General features: G+C 35.7%; 1 protein-coding gene across 7 annotated transcripts in view; it reads left to right on the forward strand.

The window, feature by feature from the left end:
- The window catches only part of LOC139137594 (neuronal acetylcholine receptor subunit alpha-10-like), a 244,689-nt gene that overhangs the window by 217,654 nt on the left and 9,366 nt on the right, over positions 1-17,669 (forward strand). For all 7 annotated transcript variants that reach the window (XM_070705780.1, XM_070705781.1, XM_070705783.1 and 4 more), the window contains one exon: positions 6,662-6,798. In XM_070705780.1, coding sequence (XP_070561881.1) covers positions 6,662-6,798 — 137 coding nt within the window. The remainder of the gene's footprint in view (positions 1-6,661; positions 6,799-17,669) is intronic.

The raw sequence follows: 17,669 nt of genomic DNA on the forward strand, positions 1-17,669 counted from the left end.
AATCATACTAAACCTATATTGGGTTAACTTTTGTTACAAATTGGGTTGATTGTTACAAATAGGGTTGACGTGTCAACCCTATTTGTAACAATCAACCCTATTTGTAACAAAACCTAAATTTCAAAGAAACTTGGCCGTATTTGATGAAATCTTGATGAAATATACATATTAGTATATTCGGGGGCAATTTTCTTTGTTTTCCTTGTTGAAACTCATTTTTCCGAAAATGCTCGTGAGATTAAATTTCGTTGTGCAGGTTCCTAGGGATAAGAACCCTACTCGTAAGATATAATCAAGTCGTGCAAATACATGCCAAAGGTTTGTTTCGGGGCAATTTGCACCATTTTCGGTCAAAAATGTTAAAAATCTTGTTTTCTGACCGAAATCATACTAAACCTATATTGGGTTAACTTTTGTTACAAATTGGGTTGATTGTTACAAATAGGGTTGACGTGTCAACCCTATTTGTAACAATCAACCCTATTTGTAACAAAATTTAACCAACTTGAAACAAAACCTAATTTTCAAAAAAAACTTGGCCGTATTTGATGAAATCTTGATGACATATACATATTAGTATGATTTGGGGCAATTTTTATTTTTTCCTTGTCGAAACTCATTTTTTCCGGAAATGCTCGTCAGATTAACTTTGGTTGTGCAGGTTGCCTAGTATAAGAGGCCTACTCGTAAGATATAATCGAGTTGTGCAGATATATGCCAAAGGTTTGTTTCGGGGCAATTTTCACCATTTTCGGTCAAAAATGTTAAAAATCTTGTTTTCTGACAGAAATCATACTAAACCTATATGGGGTTAACTTTTGTTACAAATTGGGTTGATTGTTACAAATAGGGTTGACGTGTCAACCCTATTTGTAACAATCAACCCTATATTGTAACAATCAACCGGATTTGTAACAAAATTTAATAATTTGTAAAAAAAACCTAATTTTCAAAAGACTTGGCCGTATTTGATGAAATCTTGATGAAATATTCGTATTTAGGTCTATATTTTGGGGAAATATGTCGTTTTTCAAAAAAATATGTTTTCTAAAATTGCGAGATGGTTTGTTTTGAAATTTGGTATACAGGTTTCTGGAGATAATTCCTTCAAGACGTATTGAATTGTGCTGATCTATGCACGACTCTTTTTTGGCAATTTCGCCATTTTTGCTAAAAAACGGGTCAAAAATCTTCTTCTTAGAATCTGCTCGTCCTATTGCTTTGACATTTTGTATGAAGGTTCCTTGTGGTGACGTTTTACCTAATTTTCAGATAATTCATCACAGATACGGCCTTGGCATTTGTTTGGATTCATTTGAACCCTCAATGCCGCTGCTTTAATTTATACACTTGTTGTTTATTGTAGGCTCTTGTCGATTGTTTCGGCAAAAGGGTTTTTATTGCTTCCCACTTATCAAGTTCTTCCAAATATTTTGACGGGCTTTCTTTTTTATCCTTTGTTTTGATATGTGTTGAGCCTAAATGTTGTTGTGAAGATCAAGTCATTTTATGTTGTGAATGTTTGTTTGTTTGTTTTTTCTATTTACGGTTTTGAGTATGGTTTCTGTTTGGTTTATGTTGCCGTGCATTCTCTGTCTATTAATTTGCTTGTGAAGAATGCTACATTTTTTCTTGAAATCGATTGGGTATTGCATGTAGGCGAGTATCTAAGAATTTTGCCTTTGATGGGTCCCTTAAAGGTTGGTTTTGGTTGATCCTCTGAGCAGGCATTGGAACGTTCCAGTTGGTTTGCATTTGTTTTAATATCAAGAATGATTTCTTAGTTTTGCTTTTAGCCCTGAAATATTTCAACGTCGGAAAATGTTGTTTTTTTAGGTATTTCTCAACTGTAAATTCAAATGTTGAATGCATTTCCAGTGTCAGTAGTGTCATGAAGTCTACAACCATTTTAATATTCAAATTGAATATTCGTCAGTTTGTATAAACCTGCTGTAGGGAGATTTTCACTGACAATTAACTAGGAGACAGAGACACAAGGGTAATTTCCCACTCGATGTTGCTGCCGAGCGCTGATAGTAACCCTATGACCTTTGATGAAGGGATGAGTCAAGTGCATGGCATATTTCGTATCATAAACCTCAAGAGGTAGACTATCATAAACGATGTTATTATCTGCATCGGCAGCACCACTTCTTAGATTCGGAGATTTTCATTCTGAATACTCTTCAGAATCACGTTTCATCTCTACTTTTTATGTTCATAGGGATCACGATAACATTCAATAACATTATGATTACTAAGATCGAGAAGTATCTGTCCCTCGAATTCTAAAACAATGCACTTGATTATATTTTTATGATATCTGAACTACTCGGTTATTTGGGTGACCGATACTATAAGGTCAAATACCAGATCGAAGGTATCTGGAACATAAACGACTCCACTCTCTAACTTTGGACACCGTATGTGTAGTGTCTCACCTATCTGTGCCTGGCTTGGGTTATGAGTAACTACATGATGGGTCCTTTCTGCCTTAATTCCATATGGTTTTCGGCTGCTGAAGCTTGATAAAATTATCGATTTTACGGCATTGTCATTGCTGTACGGCATTATTAGTGGAGTAATACAGAGAAAAATACGACTGAAGGAGGAAAAAAATATAGAACTCGAGGGCGACGTGATTGAAAGTTTTTAAAATTTAAAGTTTGATGATGATTTAAGTTACTATGAAGCATCCTTTACAGAGGCCGACCAAAGTCTCGGTGGCCTGCAGATGGATAGGATAGGCAAAAGAAAAAATTTGTCCTGTTCCGATAACCCGACCTACCCTATTTTTTAGACTGCGACCCTAAACGTTTTAGCAACGTAAACACGGAAGAAACAAAAAGACAGAAAAACCCCGTAAAATCACGTGTTCGTCACCTGATATTTGATTTTTGCTTGGGACGTCGACGTCTTTTATTAATTAGTCCTTTAATATGAATGATACGCTTTTTCTGGAAATGTTGTGGTAAGTGTTAGATCGCCCTGAACCCCTGAAAAGTGCATATTTAAAAAAAATATAGGGGAAAAGAAAACCAGCCGACCTAACTGCCCTATTTTGAAACCATGTTATTGGAAGAGCAAAATTTATGTTTTAAGTGTTACAAATAGCGTTAACGTTTGATACAAATAGGGTTAGTATGACTTCTGTCAGAAAAGAAGACTTGTTTTGCATTTTAGACCAAAATTAGTGACTGATGCCCCCACAAAATTTTGGCATGTATCTGAAAAACATGATTACCTCTTAGGCCTTTTATCCCTAGAAACCTGCACGCCGAAATTTTATCTAATGACTAGTTTAAGAAAAAATGAGTTTCGACAAGGAAAAAATAAAAATTGCCCCAAAACATACTAATATGTATATGTCATGAAGATTTCATCAAATACGGCCAAGTTTTTTTGAAAATTAGGTTATGTTTCAAGTTGGTTAAATTTTGTTACAATATAGGGTTGATTGTTACAAATAGGGTTGACACGTCAACCCTATTTGTAACAATCAACCCAATTTGTAACAAAAGTTAACCCTATATAGGTTTAGTATGATTTTGGTCAGAAAACAAGATTATTAACATTTTCGACCAGATTGGGGAAAATTGCCCCGAAACAAACCTATCTGCACAACTCGATTATATCTTACGAGTAGGCCTCTTATACTAGGCAACCTGCACAACGAAAGTTATCTAACGAGCATTTTCGGAAAAAAAAATGAGTTTCGACGAGGAAAAAATAAAAATGCCCCAAAACATACTAATATGTATAGGCCAAGTTTTTTGAAAATTAGGTTTTGTTTCAAGTTGTAAATTTTGTTACAAATAGGGTTGATTGTTACAAATAGGGTTGATGTTACAAATAGGGTTGACACGTCAACCCATTTGTAACAATCAACCCAATTGTAACAAAAGTTAACCCCATATAGGTTTAGTATGATTTCGGTCAGAAAACAAGATTATTAACATTTTCGACCAGATTGGTGAAAATTGCCCCGAAACTAATCTATCTGCACAACTCGATTATATCTTACGAGTAGGCCTCTTATACTAGGCAACCTGCACAACGAAAGTTAATCTAACAAGCATTTTCGGAAAAAATGAGTTTCGACAAGGAAAAAATAAAAATTGCCCCAAAACATACTAATATGTACATTTCATCAAGATTTCATCAAATACGGCCAAGTTTTTTTGAAAATTAGGTTTTGTTTCAAGTTGGTTAAATTTTGTTACAAATAGGGTTGATTGTTACAAATAGGGTTGACACGTCAACCCTATTTGTAACAATCAACCCAATCTAACAAAAGTTAACCCTATATAGGTTTAGTATGATTTTGGTCAGAAAACAAGATTATAAACATTTTCGACCGAATTGGGGAAAATTGCGAAATTGCCGCAAAACAAATCTATCTGCACAACTCGATTATATCTTACGAGTAGGCCTCTTATACTAGGCAACCTGCACAACGAAAGTTAATCTAACGAGCATTTTCGGAAAAATGAGTTTCGACAAGGAAAAAATAAAAATTGCCCCAAAACATACTAATATGTATATGTCATGAAGATTTCATCAAATACGGCCAAGTTTTTTTGAAAATTAGGTTTTGTTTCAAGTTGGTTAAATTTTGTTACAAATAGGGTTGATTGTTACAAATAGGGTTGACACGTCAACCCTATTTGTAACAATCAACCCAATTTGTAACAAAAGTTAACCCCATATAGGTTTAGTATGATTTCGGTCAGAAAATAAGATTTTTAACATTTTCGACCGAAATTGGGGAAAATTGCCCCGAAACTAATCTATCTGCACAACTCGATTATATCTTACGAGTAGGCCTCTTATACTAGGCAACCTGCACAACGAAAGTTAATCTAACAAGCATTTTCGGAAAAAATGAGTTTCGACAAGGAAAAAATAAAAATTGCCCCAAAACATACTAATATGTACATTTCATCAAGATTTCATCAAATACGGCCAAGTTTTTTTGAAAATTAGGTTTTGTTTCAAGTTGGTTAAATTTTGTTACAAATAGGGTTGATTGTTACAAATAGGGTTGACACGTCAACCCTATTTGTAACAATCAACCCAATTTGTAACAAAAGTTAACCCCATATAGGTTTAGTATGATTTCGGTCAGAAAACAAGATTATTAACATTTTCGACCGAATTGGGGAAAATTGCCCCGAAACAAATCTATCTGCACAACTCGATTATATCTTACGAGTAGGCCTCTTATACTAGGCAACCTGCACAACGAAAGTTGATCTAACGAGCATTTTCGGTAAAAATGAGTTTCGACAAGGAAAAAATAAAAATTGCCAAAAACATACTAATATGTACATTTCATCAAGATTTCATCAAATACGGCCAAGTTTTTTTGAAAATTAGGTTTAGTTTCAAGTTGGTTAAATTTTGTTACAAATAGGGTTGATTGTTACAAATAGGGTTGACACGTCAACCCTATTTGTAACAATCAACCCAATTTGTAACAAAAGTTAACCCCATATAGGTTTAGTATGATTTTGGTCAGAAAACAAGATTTTTAACATTTTTGACCGAAAATGGTGAAAATTGCCCCGAAACAAACCTTTGGCATGTATCTGCACGACTTGATTATATCTTACGAGTAGGGCTCTTATCCCTAGGAACCTGCACAACGAAATTTAATCTCACGAGCATTTTCGGAAAAATTAGTTTCAACAAGGAAATCAAAGAAAATTGCCCCCGAACATACTAATATGTATATTTCATCAAGATTTCATCAAATACGGCCAAGTTTCTTTGAATTTTAGGTTTTGTTACAAATAGGGTTGATTGTTACAAATAGGGTTGACACATGTCACCCCTATTTGTAACAATCAACCCAATTTGTAACAAAAGCAGTTTCGGAAAAATGAGTTTTGACAAGGAAAAAAAAAGAAAATTGCCCTCAAACATACAAATATGCATATTTTATTAATATTTCAACATATACGGCAAAGTTTTTTTGAAAATTAAATTTTGTTACAAATAGGGTGATTGTTACAAATAGGGGTAAACTCTCCGCATCAATCAACAATGTAGCAAAGATATGTTTCCATTAAGCGATGAATACATCACATTATTGTAACTTTTGATTTTCTTTTTATGACATTTTACTCCCACATTTGACTTTGGTTTCTCCAATGAACTAGTAACTTGAACGAATAGGATAAAGTTTCTCCTTTTATAATAATGAATGTTTTGAATGTCATTATTTGTTGTCCTTGTTGCTGCGGTTTTCGTATTTGCTATTGATGCTATGGCGTTACACAAGTCGAGTCATTTTCTTTGTTTACTGAACATTTCTGGTATCGTTCATCGTTTATTGGATTCCGCCGCTCGTATTCCTCTATCAATGCTTCAAACCATTCCACACTAGTATATGACATTCCAGAAGCCGACTGATTTATTGCTTTACAGACTGCAGATTTTTAGTGAGTTCCAATTTTATTGCAATCTAAAGGCAGTATTTCAACTGAAGATATTGACCTCAGCTGATATTTTTTTTCAATTGTAATGATTTACTGGGATATTTTATGATCTCCGGAAATTACAGTTCTAAAAATTGCATCAAAATTGAAGGATAACTGTTTGTCTTGTGTGAAGAATACTGTTTTCCAACTATTCGATATTCTTGTCTGTTCTGTAGGTGCTTTTGCCGGAAGTGAGCAGAAACTTTTTGAAGACATGTTCCGAAATTACAACAAGAAAGTTCGTCCGATTTGGAACTGGACACATGCGGTAAACGTCAATCTTACCATGCAAATAACTCAGATTGTCGATATGGTAAGTAACAGCAGCATTGTGTTGTCAAATCAAGTTTAAAAGTGTCATGAATAAAAACATTAGACTACGTCTTATCGCAAGCTTATCTCATGAAATTCCTATCCAACAGTTTATTAAAGCATTAATCTTGATATCGAAACTATTGCGACTGATATACTTCAAGATACTCGTAGGTTACAAGCGAAAAGTGTTTAGTATGTCCCCAGTGTTTTGATCTGCCCTTCGAAAAAACTTGAATGGGCGTCAAGACGTGGTGGAAAAATATTTCACCTTGATCCAAACAGAACGTTGTGTGCGATGCCTTTTGTGGTAAGCTTATCAATCCGCACAATCGCGAACTTTTTGTAGGAACGTTATGTTTGCATAGCTTAACATAAAAATCGTATATACCCAAATGGCAATGAATCCATTTGGATGACCTTTTCTTCTTTGCCTGCATGTGGTGTTATAGTGTGTTGTGAGAAATCACAGTCACAAAACTAATGGCCGCAAAAGAATCCTTGGAGACCGTATACTCTACTCTAGAAATCAAAAGAGCTGAACGCTCTCCATCGAATCATTACTTTAATTTGTGTTCTTGTTTACACAAAGTGCAGTTTGCAGCACAGTTCCTTTTAAACAATGCCGTTCATTACAATGGAAATTACCCTATACTGTCAAGCAGTCATTCTTCGGTCGGCTATACTTAAGATTGACAATTATAGGTATAAGTAAGTTTACTTTAACGTAGCTGGTTAGTCCAAATGGACAATTACCACTTCTATATGAATGTGGAAACGTTAGATCTATGTTACGTTATCTGAAGAAATCTACACCGATGTAAGAAAACCAGTCTTTTCTCGAATCTACGTCAAAAAAGGGGACTCATCAGATGTTTCTGTAACCTTCAACAATAGAAATAATGTTTGACTAACCCTCAAATTCACACTTCGAAAATGAAGAAAACATCTACTTCACTCTGTATACCATATCATTCCAGGGGTTACGGTCATTCTAAAAATTAGTCATGGGTTTTGTCTACACATAGTACCCGCATATGTTTTTGAACCTCGCAAGCCTTTGCTTTGACCTACATAACACATTCAAAAGGCCATTGTAAACGGGATGATGGAAATGTTGTACCTTTTAATCGAAATTAAAAAGTGCGCCAACGTCTTTAGCAGAAATTCTAAAAGTATACTTCATAACAGTCCAATTGTGTAGACCTCGTCAGTGGTATTTTGAATGGTTATAGTGTGGCTCATTTTTAATTGGACACTAGTCAGTTGAGTTTCCGCTGCCTTCATTTTGAAAGTTCGTTTAGAAAAATGATCGAAGCAACTATCGAGCGGAAAACTCGTGCATCGCTTGTGCAATAATATTCAACTCAAAACATCCGTCAAAGGAGAATAGCATGACAGTCACTGCTATACGTCATTTCCTTAAGGCCCTCATAAAACCATTAGGAGCTGAAGTGGAGATGAAAATGCTATGTAAATGACATAGACTGGGTGAAATGCATTTTGCCGACATCATAAATCTGTCTGAGTGTGTGTAGATAAATAAAACATAAAAATGATTACTAGAAGGCTTTATAATCCTTTTCCTATTCTGAAACTCCAGCCGTGATATCATTTCGACTATTATTTGATCCAATGTTCACTTTCCCTCTTTCTTTCAGAATCAAGCAAAAATGTTTAAACCATCAAAAATTATTCGAGTTATGCCCATATCCGATTGGCTCAACCATCCAAAAGTTTAGAAAATGTTACAGTAACACGATACAGTGGCCATACTGCCAAAGACCTGTCATGCTTAGAAAGGCACATGCATTATTTATAATACTTTGAAAATTGTTCCCTTGTGTTCATTTCTCACTTATGAAGTAGAAGAAGCCGTTCTATTCATGACGTTATGTCTTACAAATGACAACAGCAAAAAAGCTTCAGTGGCAGATAGGTAAACCGCGAAACTAACATTATACCTTAGTTGTTGCTGAAATTATCCATTTTACATATTCCTATATTGAAATGAGGGGATGATGAGAGCTTCTACTCGAAACCAAAACAATTCTACCATTTGAAATAATCCAAAATCTTGTGTTTTATTCATGAGGAAAATACATCACTTACAGACACACGAATTAATTTACCTATTTATAAGTTTTCAAAATAACCCCGCGATAACACTATAAAGTAAAAGTGGGTATTGTCAATAATGTTTCTGATACACTGACCAAAGAGCGCCCGTATCGCTGTACATCAAACGTTGTCAACATTTTAGAGAATCTCAACTACCAGCAAAACTGCAGAAATCAGCACTTGCTTTCAGACATACAGAAACGCGACTAAATTTACATTTTTTGAAGAGAACCCGTTTTTTGCACGGCATAAATGAGCTGAAAGGTAAAGCATTTTTACAGCTTGACTGATGATAAAGTTGACCAAACCAACATTAATTATAATAGTTTTGTGATTGAAAATGTCATTTACGAGACGAAACCATATGGACAACAAGTAGACTTCATATGCAGTATATCCCGGAAGTCCATCAGGTATCATATATTTTTTTGGTCATTGTTTCACAAAAAGCCAAACTTGAACAATTTATCATGTTATTTACACCTTCCTGGAGCTCCTTCCATGGGTTGTACGATAAATATTCATTTTAACAGCTTTCATGGTATTTTACCATAAATGCTCTTTCATGTCCCTACAGTCAGAGACCTCATCAATGCGCATCGCATGCCTTACAATACCGCACCTAAGAAGTCTGTCAGTATCATTGATTACAACATTTTCCATCAAATATTTCCATCCAAATAGTATGAATCACCGATAAGTACTGTGTTATTGTTCACAATTCATGGGAAACTTTTGCATGTGGTACACTTCTTATAACCCCCAGGCTACTTACCGGAACTGTATGCACTACAGTAGAGTCTTTGGGATGAATTAATACTTTGCACTCAAATTATATAAATGGCCCACTTTTCGCACTGTAACTGTATGAAGCTCACGACTTCTCGTAATGGTCATTAGCCATGATGAACGACTAAGTAAAGACTTTCCCATGTATGGTTACAAACATGCCCGTTTAAGATGGAGCTGCACGTTACCAATACAGTTTTGTTTTCAAATGAGTATTTGTCATCCAAGATGACAGGGGAACCCCCTCATACTATATATTTTCAAAAAATTGAGAATTTAAAGTTTAGTATGGTAGCGGTAGTTTACTCAAAGGATGAAGTGGGTGTATATTTGGGGTAAAAATCCTCAATTTTTATATTAATAATAAAATTAATTTAAGTCAAATACTTGATACTATTTCCTGAAATTTACTATTTTACTTGAAACAAGTGTATACGTAGAAAAAACGACAATTTTATCTTGCAATAGTTATCCTCATTCTTCAAAGGGCAGGGGTTGAAAGACTGACATTAATTAAAATCATGATAAGCAAAATTAAAATGGCTCTTATTCAAAATGAAAAAAAACTATTGTCAAACAAAATAGTCGATTTTATATAGTATTTACACAACATTATGTGAAAGTTTCAGAAAATTTGATCAGGCCAGAGTGGATTGATTTGCAGAAATTGGTATACATTTGCACTACATACATACATACATACATACATACATACATACATACATACATACATACATACATACATACATACATACATACATACATACATACATACATACATACATACATACATACATACATACATACATACATACATACATACATACATACATACATACAATGACTATGCGGACTACACTTTGCATAAAGGAATTATAAAACTGTAAAGACAAACTCGTAAAAAATCAATTAGTATACGAAGATAATTACCGTAAAACCTGTAAACCCAAAAACGTGTAAACAGTACAATTCATAACCGCTGGCAATAAAGTCTAACATCTACATTTTTCTGAATATCATTAGAAAATCAAGTGCCAAATCTGACCAGCTAGTCGCGTGTCGGCGTCTTTGTGGAGACGGATATTGAGTGTTTTGTAGATGCCGCACCAATTTGCCAGGGTGATTTTACATGTATTACCTCATTTCTACCTACCATATGATGTTTTTCACAATTCTTAATTGAGACATATTGGTTTTAACTAATGTCGCCTCCAATAATCTCTTAGTTCGGAGTTCATGAACCTGCGTACAATATTTTGTGCAAGTTGAGGATGATTGAGTTTGTTATTATGTAACACTGCATGCATGCATACATAGATATATAGATACACAGATACATAGATACATACATAGATACATACATAGATACATACATAGATACATACATAGATACATACATAGATACATACATACATACAATCGTATGTGTACGTCCATACATCTATGCCATGAACAAGGTGTAAAGATTCATATTATATTGAAGAAATATGTTACACCTGGTGACTCATGCACGATTAGACCATCGTCATTTAACCCTTCACAACTGGTAGTGAGGGGTAGATCATGTGCCAACAGGCAGCGATTCGATTTTGCCCACGCTAAATGAGATAAGAAGCAAATTAAAATCGTCGAATACATAAATTCACGCAAACAGGCAACTCATCGTTTGCCTACGCCTTACAATAAACCTACCAAGCTTTCCAGACATAATTGTCCAGCGTAAAGCTACCATCTACTCGACGAACAATACTTCAAACGTTCGAAGAGATAAGAGTAATCCAATGTCCTGCTATAAAATATGCAGCCTTTTTCCTTATGCCTCCATATGTTATAATTTTGGCTCTTAAAAGTGTCTATCTTCTTTTATCGAAAGACCTTGCGTGTGGAAAGTACTCGCTTATCTTACAATCAAGCCGTATGCAAATCCGAACTGTGGAGTGCTACACGTTACGTGCGGATTTTACTGCATGTTTCTGACCGTGTATAAGCGCGTCTGGAAATATGCATTATTAATTACGTGATTACAGCTTGCATGTGATGATGGTCTCATACACTCACAGCTAATGTTAAAAATATTAAAAATGAACTGTGGAATTGCCTCCGGGTCAATACTGTCATTATTTTGTTACTCCCTAGAGCTAACTGATATTATATATATATATATATATATATATATATATATATATATATATATATATATATATATATATATATATATATATATATATAGATAGATAGATAGATAGATAGATAGATAGATAGATAGATAGATAGATAGATAGATAGATAGATAGATAGATTCTCCTGCACAAGATAAATACAAGAAGTAATTTCCCAAATTTTCGGGTTTGATTCGTACAGACATCGATCTAAATACATGGCGTACCCTGACCTCGGTGTTCTTTCTTGCATAATTATGTGGATTACATTGTAATCCTATGAGTGTCATTATATCCAATCTGTGGTGGGGGTTGCTCTGAATCGCATGTCAAAATTCGCCAGAGGCGATGACAGCGTTCTTGAGCTAAAGTCACGGTTAAGTCATTGTATTGCCCTCCAGGAGCACTTGATAATTGTTTGTCAAAGGTTTTTGCTTTACAATTTCCTGACCTCTGACCTACACTTTTAACAACGTTCAAGCAGTTTTTAGTCTGTTACCCGTACATTTATTTCGCTTTTGAAACAATCATATGTTTTATTCACTGGTAGCTTTTTCCTCGGTTATTGTCCCTTCAACAGAGTAATCACAGTACCGGGAGGGCAACTAATTGATGGTTGTGGCAGAACAGATATTCCTGATAGGTGTAAATGAGATTCGCCAACCATCAGGCCGGTTATTAGTTTTGATGTTTCCTGTTATCAAAAGGTGTGAAAAGCTAAAGCAAATTATTAAAGAAAAGCTGAAATACCAGGCAATGCTTTCAGAACAAACGTTACACGTTTTCCTGGTCTGTGCATATTTGACAACCACGCAATATTGGTGATGTGTATCAAACTTTCTATTGACAAAGCATTTTCAATGATTACCGATCAAACACCGGGGTGATATAAATCAAGTGATTTCTGTTTGCTTCTGGAGTTTATTCACCGAGAAATGTGATAAACAGACCCGTCATCGGAGAAAGACCCTTTTTACTCTAACTAGTAATGCAAAGATTGAGACAATAATATCGTTTTCCATCCTACAGCATATGCATTTATGTCTTTATAAACCCCGGTGCGAAGTTTGTTTTTATTGCAACAGATGGTACAAACCCGTGCATTTTGTGCAAACAAATTTCTATTCATTGTTGTCAGTCATCTGTATTAACGTGTTTCTGAAGGCAAAAATATTAGCAATGCTTTGAAAGGTAAACAAAATTCATATTAGAAAACGACATCATTGATTTCTGTGCTTTTACAGAAGCAATTAAGGAGTACTCTCCGTATAAAACAATTGTATTACTGACGTATATACACAATATATTATCATTGTAAGTATTTACTTTGTTAATCAAAAATTGCACGTTGCATATTCACAAATGTTAGCATCATGTTTCTGTAACAACACTTTGCATTTATTCGTCGAAACTCAGTCCGTCAATTTTCTCGCCACGTATTTAAGATCAGAACACGCACTTTTTTCTGACGCTGCTCATTCTGCCAACGCTGTGTTGCAACATGGTGCCGCCAATTTGTGCCAGCGGCTGCTTTGAAGTTCAGTTTGCCAGATGGTAGATGACGCGATATGGTAGTACTATATCAGACGGTACTGCAACTGTTATTTATTGCGATTATGTTTATCGAAGTACTCGACACGCCGCCACATTTCTCCAAAAATCATAAACCACTGTTATAGGAAATCCTGCCCTGTCGTTGGCGGACCATGATTTGACACAACAAGATTCGGTGCACAAACTTAGAGCTCGTTTTGATGACGTCATTTGTTGAATTGACGATGGAAAATAGCTGTTTACTTAAGGGGGCAGCCTGGTAACTAATTTCCCTGAGCATTTTATAACGATATTTGTAAAAGCATTAAATAAGTTTGCTTTTGCTCTCTTATTTTACGAGCGTGTGTGTTTGTATAAAAATATTAGACGAATAACGATGCAAACTAGCTTGTGGAGATAAAGTCTTCTCTCTGCAACTATAAAAGTTCTCGATTGTGATTCGCGTTAACACGCAGTTACGAACGTTTCGCCTCTGTAAACTTGCTTAGATCTCACCAACACATCAGCTCACCAACATTAGGGTTTCCAAGCTATAACTGAAGTTACTTGGATACAGCTGAAGTTGCATGGCTTTTAATGAGTTAAAAAATATCAGTCTCGTTGAATAAAATTATAACATTTATTTAGAAGAAGTATAGTCAGACTGTGTACACATACTGTACATTTGCCGTACTTCAGAGAACACTCGCATTTCAAATAGCGCAAACATTATCTCTTTTAATCAATTTCCAATTTTATATGACTGATCTTTTGCATTTCGTAGTATGCTAAATGTCTGTAAAGCAAAGATCATAGACACGAATAAATAGCAGAATAGACTCTGCGCTGTGAATTTTAAAAGCCACGCATTTTTTTATCGTCAGGGGTGACAAAAATTCCCACTACATTGATTGTTTGGACGACAGACAATCACATCACCGTAGAATGGCCAAGTTAAATGTAGTGAACAATAACAAAATCGTTTCTTTCAAAATCAAAGATCGTCATCAGCAAAACCTCGTGGAAAGAGAACCTTATCTGAGCAATGGCTGTATTTGTGCACAGGAAACAGAAACAGGCTGCATTCCTCAATCTGCATTTCATATTCGATAAATTCTATCAGCATCCGGGACATCGCATACAACAGAGTCACGAAGGTCGCGATGGAATAAGTGTGTTATCAGATATACATACAATTTAGATCTGGCCGATATGCAAGTAACTTCGAGACAGTATGTGTGGCTAAAGATTCCATTCGGTGTCATAAAGTCCTTTCATGCGCCAATAAAGGCATTACGAGTAAGTCAATAGATCTCGTTTGTGAGGATGTCTTGGAAAACAAACAGAGAAGATTTCAAACGATGTGACAGTGCATTCGCCTTCCAAAAAGGATGCACGCTTTTGTTGCACATTTATTTTCAAAAGGTTCTCAGTATTTCAAATACTCGAATAGTAAATACTTTTAGAGGAGGGCCCACAGCCATAGCGACACCACATTATATTACCTTTACTTCGTGTACGATGAACAAAGACTGTTAACACGTCTTATCACTTTTTGTTTGCTGTTTTAAGTCTACAAAGTCGTTACAACCGTGACAAACATTTTCAAACGAAGTCTAATTGGTACCCTTGCACTACAACATGCATATTTATGCTGGTTAATGAGCTACCGCTTAATTGTGAAAATAAAGCAGAAAAGCAAGTAGGTAGGTAAGTAGGTTGCTAGGTAGGTAGGTCGGTACAGGAAGGTAGGTTGGTAGGTAGATAGGTAAAAGGTAGGTAGATTGGTAGGTAGGTAGGTAGGTAGGTAGCTGGGTAGCTAGCTAGGTAGGTAGATAGGTAGGTAGGTATAGGAAGGTATGTATGTAGGTAGGTAGGTAAGTAGTTAGGTATGTAGGTATGAGTAGGTAGGTATGGGTAGGTTGGTAGGTGGGTAGGTTGGTTGGTAGGCAGGTAGGTATAGGTAGGTAGGTACATGTATCTATAGGAAACATTATATATATATATATATATATATATATATAATATATATATATATATATATATATATATATATATATATATATATATATATATATTACACAAGAATTGGTTACGTGGACTCGTTATTGTACACAAACAAGTAAGCTCACAAACTAACGACGTTGCAGCGTCCTAAAGATATTCATATTAAATGTCAGGTTGTGACAAATATACTATAAACATCCTGACTCTATTGTTATTCATGAGGAATCATCAACCCGATATGAACTAATACCGGTACCCTCGTATTTCTGTCCATATAACATTTAAAGTTGCAATTCGGGTCAAATTTGGCTGTAAAAATATCGACAAGTTTGACCCGACACAAAAGCACGTTCAGTTTGATGTGTTGCGGCGCCTAGAAAAGTTGTCTTATAAGCAAACTTTCAAAACAAAAATATTGGCGTTTTCTGCTATACGTGTGACAAACACTGCGAAGATTGATAACGTCTCCCTAGAGTGCACGTTGTAAGAGACTGGAAACGCGATGTTGATACAACAGCGGAACTTGACATAAATAATGAACATTTCACAGTAAAGTTTGTATTTGTCTAAGTTTGGTCACATCATAATGTTTCGGAAATATACATACAACGTATGGTTTTTCACCGATACACCAGCACCGAATGTACGCGCTGTACTGTACGTTCGAGCGTCCAGACACGTACATGGATGAGGGATTGTAAACAGGTTATGCTCACCACATGACATAGCGTTTCCGCAATATTGGTTGCGTGCTTCTCTTTTAATGCTGTTCTTGTTGCAGGTTGTTATTTCCATGACATTTCATATTTAAAAAGCGAGGTATATCTCTAAGCTGTATTTATTTGATAGCTCTGCCCAGTTAAGTATTATCTACCACTGGAGTTGCCTGGCATGGCCTGTACGTCGTAAATGAGATCACTGACGATGAACGTAGATGAGACTCAGGTTGAAATTTTCACATTCCCATTTCATCTGAAGGATTCCAAATTTTCAGGAATGCCAACAGATTCCAGTGATTTGTTAGCTCTATTGAATAATCGACTTACATCCTTGCGGAGGGACTACGGCCCTGTTAACATCATCACACGTAACTGCCGCCACACGCAAGGTTGAATTACGATTGAACTCGCAACAGACCAAGCCCAAGTTCTCGTCTTTACTTCGCACAGAATTGGGCATAAAACTTTTGATTGAATAGTCATCAAAATTGCATTTACACCTGAAATGCTTGTATAGGATATCGATTCGGCTACACGGAGACGAGGTGATGAGCTGAGGTAGCAACTTCCATGTCATGATGACAGATTCAACATTATATTACCATGCCTTGCCTGTCGCATTTTGATTGGTCGAGCTGAACCTCGTGACTGACCACAAATACATAGTAATGGTTTGTTTACATGCCCGTGAATATGAATAATAAGATTAACAACTCAAAGTATCGTAACTTTACAGCTAAAACGTAAATAATAATCAATCACAAAATAAAATGGAGTACTTGTAGGTCAAGTTGAGATACTTTTTTCCTGAAAACATCTCCGGATTTGCCTATTTTTTACAGCGCGCGTAATAGTGCGTCGCGTATGGCTCCATTCTGGGACCAAGTTGTCGTTCGCTCGGGAAATTTTCGCAAATTTTGACGGTTGTCTTGGGTTTGTTGATAATATAATGGAAATAACAGACTCCGCTCTGACCATTAACGTTTATTTATGGGCGCGGGCTCGAGGAAAGCCAAAATAAACTGGCTCGGCAAGCCTCGCCCGTCAATTTTAGCCTTTCCTTCACCCTTGCCCATGAATATAGAAATAACGGAAGCCGCATTGACCATTAACGTTTATTTGATAGACTCTTGTTTTTTTTCGAATGTCTTTAATTCATCTAGCCAATACCAATTGATTAAAACCCTGGCTATATTTTCGAAATTTTTAAGTTTGTTTCAATAAAGTCAGGTCAAATTTTAAGAGACGCTTAGGGCACTGCATCTCTAACGGCGTCCTTGGACGATTACATCCCTAAAGAAACAGGTCAGGGCAAATGAAAAAGATCTTTCTCTAACCGGAATTATCAATTCAGGCGTTCGTGCGTGATGTATCATCGAACTTTGTCAAAAATGTTTTGCCGCACACATATTTCGAGCGGCAACTAAATCAGCCATAAGCTATCGTGCACGACATGGAAATATTGCCACAGTCACGTCAAGGGCAGATACTGGGTTGCCTTGCCAACTCCACTCTAAACTTCCAAGATTCAAAATGTGTTCCGC

This window comes from Ptychodera flava, chromosome 7, assembly GCF_041260155.1.
Source record: "Ptychodera flava strain L36383 chromosome 7, AS_Pfla_20210202, whole genome shotgun sequence".
Lineage (NCBI taxonomy): Eukaryota > Metazoa > Hemichordata > Enteropneusta > Ptychoderidae > Ptychodera > Ptychodera flava.